Source organism: Bufo gargarizans, chromosome 7 (assembly GCF_014858855.1).
Source record: "Bufo gargarizans isolate SCDJY-AF-19 chromosome 7, ASM1485885v1, whole genome shotgun sequence".
In the NCBI taxonomy this organism is placed as follows: Eukaryota; Metazoa; Chordata; class Amphibia; order Anura; family Bufonidae; genus Bufo; species Bufo gargarizans.
The window spans coordinates 70,437,876-70,456,837 of record NC_058086.1 but is presented as its reverse complement, the minus strand read 5'-3'; the positions used below and the strand labels follow the sequence as shown (position 1 = coordinate 70,456,837).

Sequence of the window (18,962 nt, the reverse complement as noted above, 5' to 3'; positions counted from 1 at the left end):
CAAGGGTCTTTGGGCCCCCTCAAGCGCACAGACCGGGTAGCGACTGCTACCTCTACAACCCCTGTAACTATGCCTCTGCCTGAGCTGATACAGGACACCATGAATCTAGTGCAGGTGCATTTTGTTTCAATGGAGGAGACTGAATGTCTGGCCACATGCCCCTCCATCCGCCATACTGATAGGAGGAGGAAAGCTGAGTTACGTTTTAGCTGTATCACCATACTTAGTACCCCTATGCTGTGACATCATGGTGTTCCTCATCTCTGTACTTTGACCTCATTGCATACATTATCCTAGTATTATGATGCTGTATTTATTATACCTTTGCTATGGCGTTACAGTGATCCCCAGCCTTTAGCTGTCCCATGTCACGGTTCCCCAAAGTTCTCTTCCATGGGTGGACATTATTGACCTCTATTCCTTCAAATTTCCAGAATCAACCCAATTTACCATAATAATTGCATTCCTATAGTATGACTTATAATAGATGTGGATCAGATAACATTTCTACTAAAATCATGATGCTTTTAGACACAGTCAGAACTTTTTTTATGAGATTTTTGAAAAGGCAATGAAATAAATATCAGTTTTTTGCCTGAGGCCAAGCATATTTTACTGTAATATTTTCACAGTGAATGTTCTAAATAAAGACCCGGGAATTTTAGATCAGTGAATAAGTTATGTTTTAAATGGGCACAATCAAGTAATTGCATGATGGTTTGTGCCTACTTGTTGATATATTGAGTGCACTTGTTTTTGGGTCAACTGATGACCACTCCAAAGAAGAAACAGGGTCAGGCAGATGACCTACTTTTAATTTTTTATTTTTTTTAATTTAACCTCATCACCCATATGCATTTTTAGCTTTAGTGACCAGCTTAGTATAAGACCTCCTAAAGGGGTTATGCCATGATTGATGTAAAAAATTTAATGTAAAACGATAAGTTATTCCTGACACGTCTATAATAGTGCTGTGCCTATGTTTCTGCACAACACCCTAAGGTGAGCCTCCAATTGGAGTATCGCCTTGAACCCCTTATATACGTTTTTTACCCTATGGTGCACCTCTCTTTTGTTTATTCATACAGTAAGCAAAGCCTGTGTACATGATCATATAGTACATGACAATCTCTACCAAAGTTAGAACCAGCCCTGTACCTCACATGGGTCCACAGATTTCCACATTCACTGCTCCAATTTCTCTGCTAGATTCTCTTCAGCCAGGTAGAGAATGTTTCCTTACTGCTGCATCATTCTCTCTCTGTAACTGCCACAGTTTCTAACAGAACATATGGCTGGTGGCAGTTGAAAGTTTAGGGTGCACTTATACGACCATGGGACGGCCATGCACGTGTTGTGGACCACGCGAGATTTCTCTCCAGATCTTCCAGATTTAAAAAAAAAATTATTGTAAATTTTACCCTGTTTTTACACTCAGATGCCGCGATCATGTATGAACACGTCATCTGAGGGGTACAATGACGGAGGTGGCGCTATCGCAGCTTCCTGTCATTGCCCCCTCTAGAAATTAATTAGTAAGGAAGCAAATTGTTTTGTAAAATTCAGCGAATCAGCCAAATCGAACTTTTCAATTATTCTCTCATCTTTACGAAGAATCTGTTAAAACTGATTTTTTTTAAACTTAGACAATCTCTTTAATAAGTTATTATTATTATTTATTTATTTTAAAGCGCCATTAATTTCATGTCACTGTACCTCCATCCGAGGTTACACAAATATAAAAATACAAGAAACAAGAAACTATTAATAGACTGGTACAGAGGTTGAGAGGACCCTGCCGCAAAAGCCTACAATCTATAAACTATTGATCTGAACTTCTTCCTTCTTAAGTCCATTTTACCCCTCACCACAAAGTATTCTGTAATTACTGTAATTTACTATCTTCGCATAGCCACAATACAAGAACTCAGCCATACATACCTGATTCTGCAACTTCTGAAATTGGTACCCCCTGCTCGTAAGCCATAAACCCAAGGACAGAAAATATAGCAAAACCAGCTACAAAGCTGGTGCCACTGTTCAAACAGCAAAGCAAGATACAATCCCTGCAGAGGAAAGCAGATATTATGCAATCAGTTTATGAGCAATAACATTTCGGCAGATTTAATTACGCTTCTAACATTTATCTAATGACTTTCTCGGCACTGCAGACAATTGACCATGAAAATGAACAGCTGTGATCAACCACTGAACATATTGCAAAGCATTTCTTTCAATTCTGACTTTTTAGGAACAAATATAATCAGATGATATTATTTGTACAGTATAAAAATTAGATGAGAAGTGAGCATCACAGACATCTGGAAAGCGACTTATATTACTGGATAGAAAACATATATTTTTCTTCTGGTGGGCATTTTTTTCATTCACTGAATTGACTCCAAAAGTTTTATAGAAGGTTGAGCCAAGGTTGGTCAGATCACCCAATTGTGCAGCAGGTTAGCCCAGCTGAAGCTGAAGGCTCCAGACATAAATAGTACAATTATCAATTTGAACATACTGTATAAGAGAAAAACTATACCTTCTAAGTTAAAACGTAAAGCCTAAAATAAAATAAAAAATGTAAATCAAAAAGTCCTCTTGTTCACCAATATAGGGGACACATTTGTAATTGCATCAGCTTTCCTGGCCTGCTGAAGGGCAAATATTCTGATTATCCTTCTGGTCCACCTCCTCTTACATAGCTTTCCTATACCTTTCCTGATCTCTCCCTCAGACAATGGGGGCACACTGCTAGGATGGTATGCAGGAGAGGAAGGTTTGTGCTAGGAGATGCGGGTGGTGGATTCTCTCATATGATAAGCTGCTGCCCAACCACAGAAAGGGAAGAAAGTCCTCCAGATAATCAGCCGAGTGAAAATAGAGGTTTAAGTTTATTAGATAACCCCTTTTATAGACAAGTTTATATTTTAAGTAACAAGTCTTGGGACCAAAAATTACATCCATATAGATAAAACAAGGCTATCCGGACCTCACTGGTCGGTAGGTCCATGGGTTGGAAAGGCAAAGAAGACTGGTACAGACTTCTTCAGCAATGGCATTTATTTATGTCTAATTAATTCTTGCAGAAATGATGATACAAAATGAAAAGGTCAATGGCTATTATTGAAGTATATGGCCTCATTAAATATATATTGTACATCAGGAGATCTTCCCAATGTGTAGCCCTATGAAATGACACTTCTGGAGCATTTTTTCTTAGAGCTCTGTATTGTGTCATACTAATGTGATTTGTTTTTGTTTTTTTTTATAAATTTTTTTTTATTGTGATTTGTAAGAGAAATGTATGAATACATTGAGAAGTGGGTGCTACCAGTTAAACGTCTGTCCTTACAAAGTCTGACACTATATAATCAGTGTTGACAATGTCAGACTATGTAGAGACCCACCTGGGGACGGACTGGGTGCTTAAAGTGACCCTGAAAACCCAAAAGTGGCCCTGTGTTGTAGGCGTGTCCAAACTGACAGAAGGCGTAACTAGGGACAACCACCAGTAGGCAGAAATATTGCAGTTTAGCACAATAAATACCGCCCCTGCAGAACCAAATACCGCAGTGCAGCACAAAATACCATCACTCTCACCACAGTATTCAAGTTCATCACTGTCCTGAGGACGGTTATGCAGTTGAATTTAGGAGGGCACCTGTGGCTGCCAGGCGCATGTGAACCTGATGCTGCTACATTAGTTATGATGATTAGCAACAGATAATTATGTATCTGTCCAGTGGCCATGAGAAGAGCTCAGGCAGCCCTCTGGGCATTGGATCACTGCAAAATTTTCCTGAAGTGTCTATGGTCAGTCTGCCTCTAGACACACCCCTTGACAAGAGGAATAATAATGCCTAGTTGTCTATTTATACAGGATTATACAGGAGGAATAACTGAGGAACCTCACAACACAGAAATATGATAAAATAAGCTACAAAATTAAGTTTTACTAAAATACATATGACAGAAGAGATGACAAATCTTCTTTAAAGGGGTTGTCTCACTTTAGAAAATTACATTTATCATGTAGACAAAGTTAATACATGGCAATTACTAATGTATTGTGATTGTCCATATTGTCTCCTTCATTCATGGTGGCTTCATTCATTTTTCATTCGGAATTATATATCTGAAATGCACATACGAGTGTGTACTCCCATGGTCCTGGCCAGAGAGGTCAGTGCTTTTTCCTATAGTGTGCAAGACCACCACTGCTGGATTTCAAGGTGGTCGTAAGCCCTGGACACGAGCAGTGTATAATCTGTTGGGAAGCTGAATCACGCCAGAAAAGGAGGCAATATGGACAATCACAATACATTAGTAAGTGGCTTGTATTAACTTTATCTACATGATAATTGCCTTTTGATGAAGTGAGGCACCCCTTCAAATAAACCCCCTCCAATAATCCCTTCTTGATATTTACAAGTCACAGTACCTGTAGCAATTATTATTGTAATTATTGTAACTTCCCAGAGCAGTCAAACATCCCAAGCAGATAGCGTAAGAGAAGAAGATCTGAGTACCTGCATCTACCCACACCTAAGAAGAGAGAAAGGAACAATAGATACATTACATACTGTACATGAAGCAGAAGACTAAAGCAAATAATTCCAACTGGAGAGATAAGGTTTTTCTGGATAATCGACATTTCACAGGCAGGCTGGGTACAACTTGACCCATATACTGAACAAAAACATAATTTTTGAGGCTACAAAGAAAACTCTTTGCTCCTCTTGTGTCTCTACCAAAGATTAATGTATAAATGTCATGCAGATGTACAAATGCAGCAAAGACGTTTCCCACCCGGTATCTGTCATTAATGGGTGCAACATGCTGGTGATAACATAACAGTTTCTGCCATATTATGTACTACAGCACCTGAATTTTACAATTAAAGGGGTAATATATACAACATTAAAGGGGTTGTCTGACATGAGTAAAACATGAACGGCCGGCAGGAATGTGTGTGAAAAAAAAAAACATCAAATAAAATCTCACACCTTTTAAAATTCCCTCCGTTCCGGCACCAGGGGTCAGCAATGGTCATTTTATAAGATGAGTAAAGTTTTCTTTCTTATTTTTTTTTTAACACATTTGGGTCTGCCTTTCATGTTTGACTTATATTGGAGAACCCCTTTAAAGGGGTTTTCCGAGATCTTTTTACTGATGACCTCTGGATGAGTTGGGGCCCGACACTTGGGGCCACCACCAATCAACTGTTTGCGAAGGAACTGGTGTTCTGGCCTTCTCTCAGCTTTTCTTAGGCCAGGTGACATCATGTTCATCGGTCACATGGCCTAGGTACAGCTCAGCTTCATTTAAGCGAATGAGTCTGAGCTGTGATACCAAGCACAGCCCCTAAATAGATGGCTATGCTTGGTGAGCAGAGAGGAGGCTGCAGTGCTACTGTGTTTCCAGTGCCCTCTCAAATAGTGTTGAGCGGCATGTCCCATATTCGAATTCGCAAAATTCCGCGAATATTCGAAAGAATATTCGTAAAATATTCGTGAATATTCAAATTCGTTATTATTTCGCATATGCGATAATTCGAATTTTCGCATCGCATAATACATATTATGAGATGCAAAATTCGCATGTGCGCTAATGAAATCGCCTTACGAAGATTCGCAACTCAATTCAATCACTAATGTAAGAATGCAAAGCCCTTTGCCTCTGTTCTGGGACAAGTGCCGATATTCGCCTGTGCGCTAATAAAATCGCCTTACAAAGATTCGCGCCTCAATCACTTTCTAGGCACTGTGAGTAAGATCTGAGCTTTTGGACTTTTGTGAATCAATCGAGATACAGTGGGGGGTGATGACAGTAGTTGACAGAGTACAGATCAATGTAATCTGTAAGGTGGAAACTAAAATAAAAAATACGAATATTCGTAAATCGAATTTTACGAAGTTCGAAATATTCGCGAATATGGTGCTATACTATATGAATGCACATGCACAGGCCTTTGCCTCTGTTCTAGGGACAAGTGTAGATATTCGCATGTGCGCTAATAAAATCGCCTTACGAAGATTCGCAACTCAATTCACTAATGTATGAATGCAAAGCCCTTTGCCTCTGTTCTGGGACAAGTGCCGATATTCGCATGTGCGCTAATAAAATCGCCTTACGAAGATTCGCGCCTCAATCACTTTCTAGGCAATGTGAGTAAGATCTGAGCTTTTGGACCTTTGGGAAACAATCAATTATATGTGTACTGTAATTTTGTGAAAAAAAAAAAAAAAGAATATTCGTTTTTACGAATATATAGCACTATATTCGAAATATTCGCGAAAAAAATTTGCTTTTCGAATATTCGCGCTCAACACTACTCTCAAACAGCTGATAGGCAGGGGTCCTGGGTGTCAGACCTCCACAGATCAGACACTAATGGCCTATCCAGAGGATACATCATCACTAAAAAAATCTCTGAAAATCCTTTTAATGTTGCACATATTGTCTTTCTTTTGGTACCATGTTACTATGTGCCACAGATAGGTAAGTATTCCTGTCTGTAGGTCCAGGTGCACTAGTAAGTTTTCCAACATTTCCTCAAAATGAAAAATGCATTGCTCAATTCACTTACTATATACTGTAAATTCACTATAATGTTTTAAAATCACAGAGTAGGAAATCATGATTTTTCTCTAATACATACTTACCAACTTTACCATTGGTAAATTCAGGACAGATAGGCCTGGAACACTACACACAAAATGGGACGGCTCATTCAATGTCGGACTGGCCCACCAGAGTGCCAGAGGATTATCTGATGGGCCCAGGCTCTGATACCATAGAGGGCCACAAAGGTCCAGTAAATAAAACCCGTTTGGAACTGACTTTTGAGCCTTTTACTGGCCACCAGGGTCTGCCGATTTGAATCAACCTCTTAGACATTATTAGTGATATGGGGATTGTGCCACAACATAATTTACTCTGGTGGGCCCAAGCAACCCAGTCCGACAATGCACTCATCTACGGGAGGACCTTGTCTAAGCCCTACCCATTTTCAGCCTGGGACAGCCCAAAATATATGATGTGAACCCAGCCTAAAAGAAGCACTGCTGCAAAAATAAATTTTATTCTCTGGCCCATTAGAAAGGTACATGATGTAAATTGTAGTGAAGGTAGTCTTTTTACTAGTGGCTTTAGTTGTGAACTGTGCACTCATTCTGGTCCTCAGCTTTGTCGTGTGATCAACACTCACCCTCCAACTGACACACAATCTTATGAGTGGACAGCTGAGGACCTGAAGGTGGTGGCTAACTCACTACAGCCACTGGTAAGAAAATTGTTTTTATTACAATGTACATTATGTACCTTTCTGGAGTACTTCTTTAATTTGATTCAAAATATTAATTTACTGTATCCCACAATCATTAAGCATTATTCATTGTGTCCCTCCAAAATCTTCAGTTGAATTTACCTAGCATTCATCTACACTAGTACGATACCTCATATAATGAAATAAGGGCCACATCTGCCATGAGGCAAAATAAGCATCTAGCCTCAGACACGGGCGACATGCCTCTATGGGGGAGGCATGCCTCTATGGGGGAGGCAGTTTATAACAGGGCACAGGGGCCTATGGCTCAAGTCCTCACCATTCAGCCTCATAGGTCTCAGGCAAGCCTGAAGCTTATGAGACAATATAATGGGGCAGGAGGTGACAACAACATCATCGTGACATTCCTGCATTTGGTCTCAGGTGACACAATAAATGCTGGTGGCACTACAGGAGGCAGTATGACTACTGGGGTTATTATACGGGGCATTATAGCTATTATGGCTTTATTATTACTGAGAGTTTTATAGTAGTGCCTAAAATAGGGGCCTTGCTACTACTGAGGGCACTGTAGGGGGCCTTATTTCTACTGGAGGCACTATGATGGCATTATTACTACAGGGATACATTGGGGGCATTAGTATTGGGCACAATAAGGAGGACATATCTACAAATGGGGACACTTTTGGGTAGAATTATTGCTATTGGTGGTACTGTAGGGGGCACTATTACTAATTAGAACAGTCTGGTAGAGAAGCATTGCTATTGGTGGGACTTTGCAGAGCACTATAAATATGGGGGTACTATCTATATAGCACTATTACTTTTGCAGCATAGTTGCAGCATAGTATTTGGGGGTGTTGGGTAGCACAGTGGGCACAGTATTGAGGTTAGCAGCAGGATGGGGGGGGTGATAAAAACTGAGGGATCTAAGATGCTTTTGTGCCAAACTCTGCAGAGACAAGAGGCAGCTAAAAGAACTCATCAAGGTGGTCTGGTCTGAAATGAGAAGATGAGAAAGGGAACATTTACATCAGAGGATATATCAATGGATGTAAGAGGTATGTGGTGCTGTATTCTCCTGCATGCTTCTTAGGGCTACATGTAATGTCTACCCAGATTTGTCTTTAACAATAGGGCCGAGGAGAGGGGTTGAATCAAATTTTTGCCTCAGGCAGAAGAAAGGTTGGTGCACCCCTGCTTGAAATCATGCATGTTGCATTTTGTTAAAATTGAGACCTACAGATACTCAGTGTTTTATTGATAATGTTTTCCTTCTCTCCTTTTATTTTTTACTTGGATTTCTATTTCAAAAGAGCATTAAAGCTGCATTTGGTCTGCCTCAGTGACTTAAATGGTTCCAGTGCTGTCATTCTGAATAAGATACAGCTGATTACATCTCGGAGGTTCACCACTTGCTGGAAAACGGAACGTCTTTTGACAGACAAGCTTTTTAATGGAAGCAGAAGCCAGCAGAAATCATAGGTCAAGTGAAAAACGATGTCTCTTCTTAAGGTTTTCAAAAACTAAAGAATGGAGAAATGCAAGAAATGCGATGTAGTTACAGTAGTTACTATTGTGTGAGTAAACTACCACAAGGGGGTGCTGATCCACTGTGGCTTTCTATAGAAGGTAAATGCACCTGTCATTAACTACAAGATTAATGCTTTTGGGGCTAGATGATTGAAATGGCGGAATCCAAATCTGCTGTATCTTAATTCGAGTTAACCTACAAAAGAACCTCTCTGTCAGACTAGACAGCTATGATTTCCACCTGTACGATATCCAAAATAGACTAAAACAAGCAAGTGGAAATAATGTATCAAAATATCAATTTATTATAAAATATATAGTATGGGGAAAAGACAGGATGGTATACAGTATACAGAAAAGCAAAGGGTCAGAGACACCCTAACATACACCTATCAACCTATGTATCAATCAGACACAGGATCGTGTAGCCCTCAAGGAACGAGGGATAAAAGCACAGGGACAACTGATACTGCATAGCATAAAAATATCCACCACAAAAGGGTTGTATGCTGTCAAATGCAAGATATCATACCATGGTGTCCATGGGCTATCTCTCACATCCCATAAACATATGCGGCATGACTAATGATGATAAAAGGATCTTTCAGTATCCTAAAAAATAATAATCACAGTGGTAGGCCTGAGGAATCTAGGACCCACTATGGATGTAATGGAAGTGCCGGGGGGATGCCGAGCTAGGCTAAACACAGGTCGTACCTGAAGACATGGTGACTGGAAGGATGTCGGACCCTGAGCGCGAGACCTCGACGCGCGTTTCACCTCAGCGGCTTCGTCAGGAGGTACCGAATTATATGCAGGCAGGGTATATATAGTCTAAGTAGGGGTGGGGAGATATTACTTTTGTGGTGGATATTTTTATGCTATGCAGTATCAGTTGTCCCTGTGCTTTTATCCCTCGTTCCTTGAGTGCTACACTATCCTGTGTCTGATTGATACATAGGTTGATAGGTGTATGTTAGGGTGTCTCTGACCCTTTGCTTTTCTGTATACTGTATACCATCCTGTCTTTTCCCCATAGTATCTTAATTCGACACACATTGAGAACCGTACATTATTTTTTATTTGAATGCAACAGATCTCAATGTGTAGAAAACTGAGTAAAAATGAATAAGTGCCAGTGCATTAGTGCATATAAGTCTGAATGGTTACTTGATGTACATCTATTGACAATGTAAGATCCAGAAAAGATATATCATATTTATGAAATTGCTAAGTACAAAACAAACCAAAAGGAAGGTTATTTAGATACTAAATATATCCTGCTATGGCCGCCACATCGCCCACCTATGTGACCAGCACGTCATTGATGTAGCGACCATACCGGGACAAACAATCCAAGAAAGGATTGAAATCAGTGAGGATATAGCACTCCTCAAACCAAGCAACAAATAAAACTGGATAGTGAAGGAGAGGATTCACACTTCCCCATCAAGGCCCCCAGTTTGCTGTTTATAAACAATGTTGTCATAAAAGAATTGTGGGACAAAAGATAACCAATTTCAATCAAAAGGAATTGAATGAGGTCATCAGCATACCCTGAACATTTACGTAAATGAAAAGAAACTGACATGATTGCATGTTTGTGAGGGATGCATGTGTATAAATTTAGTGTCTGCTGTAAGCCAACATGCATTCATACTCCATTTTATGTTTTGTACCAAACATAAAACATGTTTGGTATTTCTTAAGATACCACACAGTGCTCACTACCAAAGGCTGCAGATAGTTGTCCACCCTACACTACTATAAGCACCCACATTCTGACTCTCAGATGATGAAACATGATTCTTTTGTTTTCCGATCTTCTGTTTCCAGACATTGTATTAGGAGGCTTATATATATGAAAAGTCACAAGTTTGGTACACAGAGTATTAAACAGTAGCAAAATTGTGTATTTTGGGGAATTAACAGACAGAGATACAATTAAATGTCCCTCCCCTTCTACAAACACACTGCACACTGGTATTCATAATTTACAATGGTATATTGACACAGTACAATGCGTTGAATTTAACTATAATCTATTGAATTTACCTGCTTTATTAAGGTAATAATATAATGCATTAGATTTAAATGTTTATTTATGCAACAGTATAATTCATTTAATGGGTATATTAAAGCAACTGTATATTTATGACATTTAAATGCTTTATTTATGCAACTTTATAATACGTTGAATTTAATGAGTACAAACCGGATTCCCAAAAAATTGGGACACTATACAAATCGTGAATAAAAACTGAATGCAATGATGTGGAGGTGCCAACTTCTAATATTTTATTCAGAATAGAACATAAATCACGGAACAAAAGTTTAAACTGAGAAAATGTACCATTTTAAGGGAAAAATATGTTGAATCAGAATTTCATGGTGTCAACAAATCCCCCAAAAGTTGGGACAAGGCCATTTTCACCACTGTGTGGCATCTCCCCTTCTTCTTACAACACTCAACAGACGTCTGGGGACCGAGGAGGCCAGTTTCTCAAGTTTAGAAATAGGAATGCTCTCCCATTCTTGTCTAATACAGGCCTCTAACTGTTCAATCGTCTTGGGCCTTCTTTGTTGCACCTTCCTCTTTATGATGCGCCAAATGTTCTCTATAGGTGAAAGATCTGGACTGCAGACTGGCCATTTCAGTACCCGGATCCTTCTGCTACGATGTTGTGATTGATGCAGAATGTGGTCTGGCATTATCTTGTTGAAAAATGCAGGGTCTTCCCTGAAAGAGATGACGTCTGGATGGGAGCATATGTTGTTCTAGAACCTGAATATATTTTTCTGCATTGATAGTGCCTTTCCAGACATGCAAGCTGCCCATGCCACACGCACTCATGCAACCCCATACCATCAGAGATGCAGGCTTCTGAACTGAGCGTTGATAACAACTTGGGTTGTCCTTGTCCTCTTTGGTCCGGATGACATGGGGTCCAAGATTTCCAAAAAGAACTTCGAATCGTGACTCGTCTGACCACAGATCTTGCTTAGAAATGGCTTCTTCTTTGCACTGTAGAGTTTCAGCTGGCAACGGCGGATGGCACTGTGGATTGTGTTCACTGACAATGGTTTCTGGAAGTATTTCTGAGCCCATTCTGTGATTTCCTTTACAGTAGCATTCCTGTTTGTGGTGCAGTGTCGTTTAAGGGCCCGGAGATCACGGGCATCCAGTATGGTTTTATGGCCTTGACCCTTACGCACAGAGATTGTTCCAGATTCTCTGAATCTTTGGATGATGTTATGCACAGTTGATGATGATAGATGCAAAGTCTTTGCAATTTTTCGCCGGGTAACACCTTGCTCACCTCTTAAGCACATAGGACGTACCGGTACGCCCTATTTCCCGAGTCCTTAAGGACCAAGGACGTACCGGTACGTCCTAACTTTATAATCGGCATTCCAGCGCCGCAGGGGTTAATTTGAACAGGATGCCGGCTGAAATCATTCAGCCGGCATCCTGTTAAAACACCAGGGGGGGTCATGTGACCCCCCCGTGTCGGCGATCGCAGCAAACCGCAGGTCAATTCAGACCTGCGGTTTGCTGCGCTTTTTGCAGTTTCTGATCTCCGCGGTCCCTGACCGCGGGGATCAGAAACTTTAGAGTGCCTAAAATCAATATAGTACACCCCCCCTGCACCCCTGCATGATTTGATGGCGGCAGGTGGTGCAGGGGGGGTGTCGCAGGCGGTGGGGGCGTTGCGGGAGGCGGGCGGTGCGGCAGGCGGGATCGCGATCCCCCGCCCGCCTTCCATTGCATAATCGTTGGTGTACAGTGGGTATACCAGGGTGCCAGCACATTGCTGGCACCCTGGTATAAACGGCTGACATCGTTGATGCGATGTCAGCCGTTTAACCCTTTCCATACAGCGGTCCGTACGGACCGCTGTATGGAAAAGGTTAACAGTAAGAGGGAGCTCCCTCCCTCTCCGATCGGGGGGCTGCTGTGCCTTTGCAGCCCCCCGATGGGAGAGGGAGAGAGCCCCCAGACAGCCCCCCGAAGCCCTGTCCTCACCCTTCCCCGTCTGCAAAGTTGTGGCAGACGGGGAAGGTTCCTATGGCAACAGGACGCCTGCTCAGGCGTCCTGCTGTCCATGGTGCTGAACAGATCTGTGCTGAAAGCATAGATCTGTTCAGTGTAAGTAAAATACAGTACAGAAACCTATATAGGTTCTGTACTGTATTTTACAGACATCAGACCCACTGGATCTTCAAGAACCAAGTGGGTCTGGGTCAAAAAATAAAAAAAATAAGTGAAAAAAGTTAAGATAAAAAAAAACATTTATCACTGAATAAAAATTAAAAAAATAAAATAAACTACACATATTAGGTATCGCCGCGTCCGTAACGACCTGATCTATAAAACGGTCATGTTACTTTCCCCGCACAGTGAACGCCATAAAAATAAAAAAATAAAAACTATGAGAAAATTGAAATTTTGCCCACCTTACTTCCCAAAAAAGGTAATAAAAGTGATCAAAAAAGTTGCATGTACGCCAAAATAGTACCATTCAAACCGTCATCTCATCCCGCAAAAAATGAGACCCTACTCAAGATAATCGCCCAAAAACTGAAAAAACTATGGCTCTTAGACTATGGAAACACTAAAACATCATTTTTTTTGTTTCAAAAATAAAATCATTGTGTAAAGCCTACATAAATAAAAATAAAGTATGAATATTAGGTATCGCCGCGTCCGTATCGACCGGCTCTATATAAATATCACATGACCTAACCCCTCAGGTTACCACCGTAAAAATTTTTTATAAAACTGTGTAAAAAAAGCAATTTTTTGCCATCTTATGTCACAAAAAGTGTAATAGCAAGCGATCAAAAAGTCATATGCACCCCAAAATAGTGCCAATCAAACTGTCATCTCATCCCGCAAAAAATAGACCCTACTCAAGATAATCGCACAAAAACTGAAAAAACTATGGCTCTCAGACTATGGAGACACTAAACAATTTTTTGGTTTTAAAAATGAAGTTATTGTATAAAACTTACATAAATAAAATAATTATATACATATTAGGTATCGCTGCGTCCGTGACAACCTGCTCTATAAAATTACCACGTGATCTAACCTGTCAGATGAATGTTGTAAATAACAAAAAAGAAACGTGCCAAAAAAGCTATTTCTTGTTACCTTGCCGCACAAAAAGTGTAATATAGAGCAACCAAAAATCATATGTACCCTGAACTAGTACCAACAATACTGCCACCCTAATCCGTACTTTCTAAAATGGAGTCACTTTTTTGGAGTTTCTACTCTAGGGGTGCATCAGGGGGGCTTCAAATGGGACATGTTGTCAAAAAACAGTCCAGCAAAATCTGCCTTCCAAAAACCGTATGGCGTTCCTTTCCTTCTGCGCCCTGCCGTGTGCCCGTACAGCGGTTTACAACCACATATGGGGTGTTTCTGTAAACTACAGAATCAGGGCCATAAATAATGAGTTTTGTTTGGCTGTTAACCCTTGCTTTGTAACTAGAAAAAAAATATTAAAATGGAAAATCTGCCAAAAAAGTGAAATTTTGAAATTGTATCTCTATTTTCCATTATATCTTGTGCAACACCTAAAGGGTTAACAAAGTTTGTAAAATCAGTTTTGAATACCTTGAGGGGTGTAGTTTCTTAGATGGGGTCACTTTTATTGAGTTTTTACTCTAGGGGTGCATCAGGGGGCTTCAAATGGGACATGGTGTCAAAAAAACTGTCCAGCAAAATCTGGCTTCCAAAAACCAAACGGCGCACCTTTCACTCTACGCCCCGCTGTGTGGCCGTACAGTAGTTTACGGCCACATATGGGGTGTTTCTGTAAACTGCAGAGTCAGGGCAATAAAGATACAGTCTTGTTTGGCTGTTAACCCTTGCTTTGTTAGTGGAAAAAATGGGTTAAAATGGAAAATTAGGCAAAAAAAATGAAATTCTCAAATTTCATCCCCATTTGCCAATAACTCTTGTGCAACACCTAAAGGGTTAACGGAGTTTATAAAATCAGTTTTGAATACCTTGAGGGGTGTAGTTTATAGAATGGGGTCATTTTGGGGTGGTTTCTATGTAAGCCTTGCAAAGTGACTTCAGAGCTGTAGTGGTCCCTAAAAAATGGGTTTTTGTAAATTTCTGAAAAATTTCAAGATTTGCTTCTAAACTTCTAAGCCTTGTAACATCCCCAAAAAATAAAATATCATTCCCAAAATAATTCAAACATGAAGTAGACATATGGGGAATGTTAAGTCATCACAATTTTTGGGGGTACTATGTATTACAGAAGTAGAGAAACTGAAACTTTCAAATTTGCTAATTTTTCCAAATTTTTGGTAAATTAGGTATTTTATTATGCAAAAAAATTAATTTTTTTGACTTTATTTTACCAGTGTCATGAAGTACAATATGTGACGAAAAAACAATCTCAGAATGGCCTGTATAAGTAAAAGCGTTTTAAAGTTATCAGCACTTAAAGTGACACTGGTCAGATTTGCAAAAAATGGCCTGGTCCTTAAGGTGAAAATGAGCCCGGTCCCTAAGGGGCTAATATTGCTCCACTATCTTTCTGCGCAACATTGTGGGAATTGGTGATTCTCTACCCATCTTGGCTTCTGAGAGACACTGCCACTCTGAGAAGCTCTTTTTATACCCAATCATGTTGCCAATTGACCTAATTAGTGTTAATTGGTCTTCCAGCTCTTCGTTATGCTCAAATTTACTTTTTCCAGCCTCTTATTGCTACTTGTCCCAACTTTTTGGGGATTTGTTGACACCGTGAAAATTTGAATCAACGTATTTTTCCTTTAAAATGATACATTTACTCGGATTAAACGTTTGATCTGTCATCTACGTTCTATTACAAATAAAATATTGACATTTGCCATCTCCACATCATTGCATTCATTTTTTATTCACAATTTGTTTAGCGTCCCAACTTTTTTGGAATCCGGTTTGTATATTAATACAACAGTATAATGTGTGAAAGTTTAAATATTTATTTATGCACTAGTATATGTATCAGTGATGAGTATCAGAGTCTGCTTGAGGCTCTGAGCCATCACTGGGATAACACAGCTTCCCTGATCTCAGCTGGGGAACCCTGTTTCTGCTCAGATGCCATGGTCACATTTGACCATTGCATCTGAGGGGTTAAATGTATATGATCAGCCTTATGAGCGAACGGGCGCCAACTTCCATTGTACATGCATGGCGGATGTCACCAAGGGGTTCAGTACAATGTGTTGAATGTTGCTGCAATTTTGATACCTTAACAAATTGCGCAGTTAAAAGCTTTGTACTACTCCGCTAATATACTAGTTTAATTGAACACATTGCACTACTGTGTCAATATATCTGTTCAAAGCGTTATAATGTTGTGTTAATATATCAGTTAAATTTAACTCATTGTTAAAATTCTAGATACATTTTATGCATTATACTATTGCATCAATATATCCACAAAAATTAATATGCAGTATAATGCATTAAATCTAACTAGTATTTTATTGCATTGATTTTAGTGGATATATTGATGCAATAGTATAATGCATAAAATGTATCTAGAATTTTAACAATGAGTTAAATTTAACTGATATATTAACACAACATTATAACGCTTTGAACAGATATATTGACACAGTAGTGCAATGTGTTCAATTAAACTAGTATATTAGCGGAGTAGTACAAAGCTCTTAACTGCACAATTTGTAAAGGTATCAAAATTGTTGCTGGTTTTTACAAACAAAAAAGGTGTAATTGTGCAGTGTAGCCAGCAAAATGTATGTGATTGCCTATAAAAGACTTATGTACATTAGAGGCTTGAGGTTTTTACAAGTAAAAAAGGATTATTGGCTAATAAAAAATTATGTTTCGGTAGGCACTGCAGATATTAGGCTATTGCAGGGTGAAGCTTTCCACTTGCAGCACTTGTCCTTATTATAAAACACACACAGATCTCGGAGTAACCCTATACGTCCCCTGTCTAATAAAACCGTGATTTTTCTAATTAATTTTTTTAATTTACCTAACTAAATATGCCCCTATACTGCCCCTTTAACACTCTAAGATTGCCGGCCTCTGACTGTAATTGCTTTTTGCCAGACACATTCAACACACATCCTCTCACATTACAAGCTGCGTTCAGAATAGTGTTTGTGATTTACAAATAGCACAGAGCCAAATAACTTGCTAAAATCCTGCCCCTTGATTGTCTCACAGGCTGTCTTTCAGCCTCTGAGCAAAAAAGGGCCAGGCCCCCCTCTCTCACAAGTTGTGTGATACTTTATTGTCATTCTCCCTGGTCCCTGTTCTTTTTCCTGCCAATTTTCACCATAAAATGGAGCTGGCATCATTTTGCACGATTCTTCTGAAGCGAATCGCCAAAACTTCTAAATCATTTGGCAGCAGAATTTTTCTGAAATTTGTTAAAAATCTGATCCATTCAGAATTAATTCTGACATCTCTACTCTTTACCAATTCCCTGCTGCTTCCATTCTGATGATACTGAGCTATTTCTACTGTCAGCATTTGGAATTCCTTCTCCATTACTACATGTACCTGTGACTTCTGCACTAAGTCATTGGCTGCAGTTTTGACCTGCTGGTACCACTTATGGCATATGGCCAGTAATTGGGTGCAGGGTCACATGCACATGTCAAATGAAGCATAACGTGCAGAGACAGGTGGGGGAGTCAGAAGGTGTTGAATTAGTAAGGGAATTGGTAAGATTTTACAACCTAATTCCCAAAAAGTTGGGACACTTTGTAAAATGTAAATAAAAGCAGAATTCAATGATTTGCAAATCTGACAGATCCATATTTTATTCACAATGAGACGTAAGACATTTAAAAAAATTAACTCATTTAGAACTTGATGACAGCAACATCAGCAAAGATGGGAAGAGATGCACCAATTTGAGAAAAACTTTGAGTCTAAACATTGTGGAACAATTTCATCTCCAGTGCATAATATCATTAAAAGAATCAGAGAATCTGGAGAAATCACATTTAACATTTCATATATGTTCTAAGTAGGGGTGTTGCTAGGGTCTCAAAAGATCTGGGGCCCAAGCCCCAATGAATATGGCCCAGTTCTCTGCCCCCCACACACACACACCGCATTTTGCTGTACTTGCTAGACAGCAGCACATACCTGTCACATCCAGTGCCTCCTAGGTGACGTCTCCTCTGATGTAGATCTTCTCTGTCATCATCTTCTCCATTTGGTCCATATAACTTCTCTCAGCCGCCTAATCTCTTCAGAGTGTGACACACAGACATCTTAGCTTCCTCATATTTCTATCATCATCCCCCAAACTGGAGTCCTATCAGTGTTCTCCTGCTGCTCGCTGTGCTCCCCAATACCCCCAAATACTATCCTGAAGAAAAAAAATAGTACCCCCATAGTAATAGTGCTCCTGATAGTCCCACCAATAGTAATTCCCTTCTAGAATGCCCCCATTAGTAATACTGCCCCCTACAGTGCTCCAACCGTGATAATGCTCCCCAAGAATTCCCCCATTAGTAATACTGCCTCTTCCAGTATTAATACTGCACTCCAGTATTAATAAAACCCTCAGAGATCCCTCGGTAGAAATAAGGCTCCCTATTGTTCTCCCAGTGTTAATAAAGCTCTCTACAAGCCCCTCAGTAGTAATAAGGCCCCCCATAGTGCTCTTAATATAAATAAGGCCGATCTATAAGTCCTTCCTATAGAGCCCCTCTGTAGTAATAAGAATGTCTATAATGTCCCCTGGATTTGCAGTGTCCCCTGGATTTATATTCCTCCCTCCAACATACACTCCCATGTAAATAACATCACACCATCTCTCCTGCCCCCTCGAATATACATTTCCATGTAAATAACATCCCTCTCTATCTACAGACCCCTCCAAAATACAGTCCCATGTAAATAACATCACCACCCAGATGCTTCCAACATGAAATCCCATGTAAACATCACCCCCTCAACATTCAATCCCATGTAAATAACATAATTCCCCCCCACGAGCCACCTTCACCATTCAGTCCCATATAAATAATATCACTCCCTCCCTCAGACCCAGGTAGCATTCAGTCCCATGTAAATAACATCACTCCCTCCCACAGCTGTCATCAACATACAGTCCCATGTAAATAACAT

General features: G+C 39.9%; 1 protein-coding gene across 1 annotated transcript in view; it reads right to left on the bottom strand.

The window, feature by feature from the left end:
- SLC6A11 (solute carrier family 6 member 11) overlaps positions 1-18,962 on the bottom strand; it is a 244,648-nt gene that overhangs the window by 29,222 nt on the left and 196,464 nt on the right. The window contains exons 7-8 of the mRNA XM_044301059.1: positions 4,445-4,548; positions 1,942-2,066 (exon numbers count right to left, since the gene is read on the bottom strand). Of these exons, the coding sequence (XP_044156994.1) occupies positions 1,942-2,066; positions 4,445-4,548 (229 nt within the window). The remainder of the gene's footprint in view (positions 1-1,941; positions 2,067-4,444; positions 4,549-18,962) is intronic.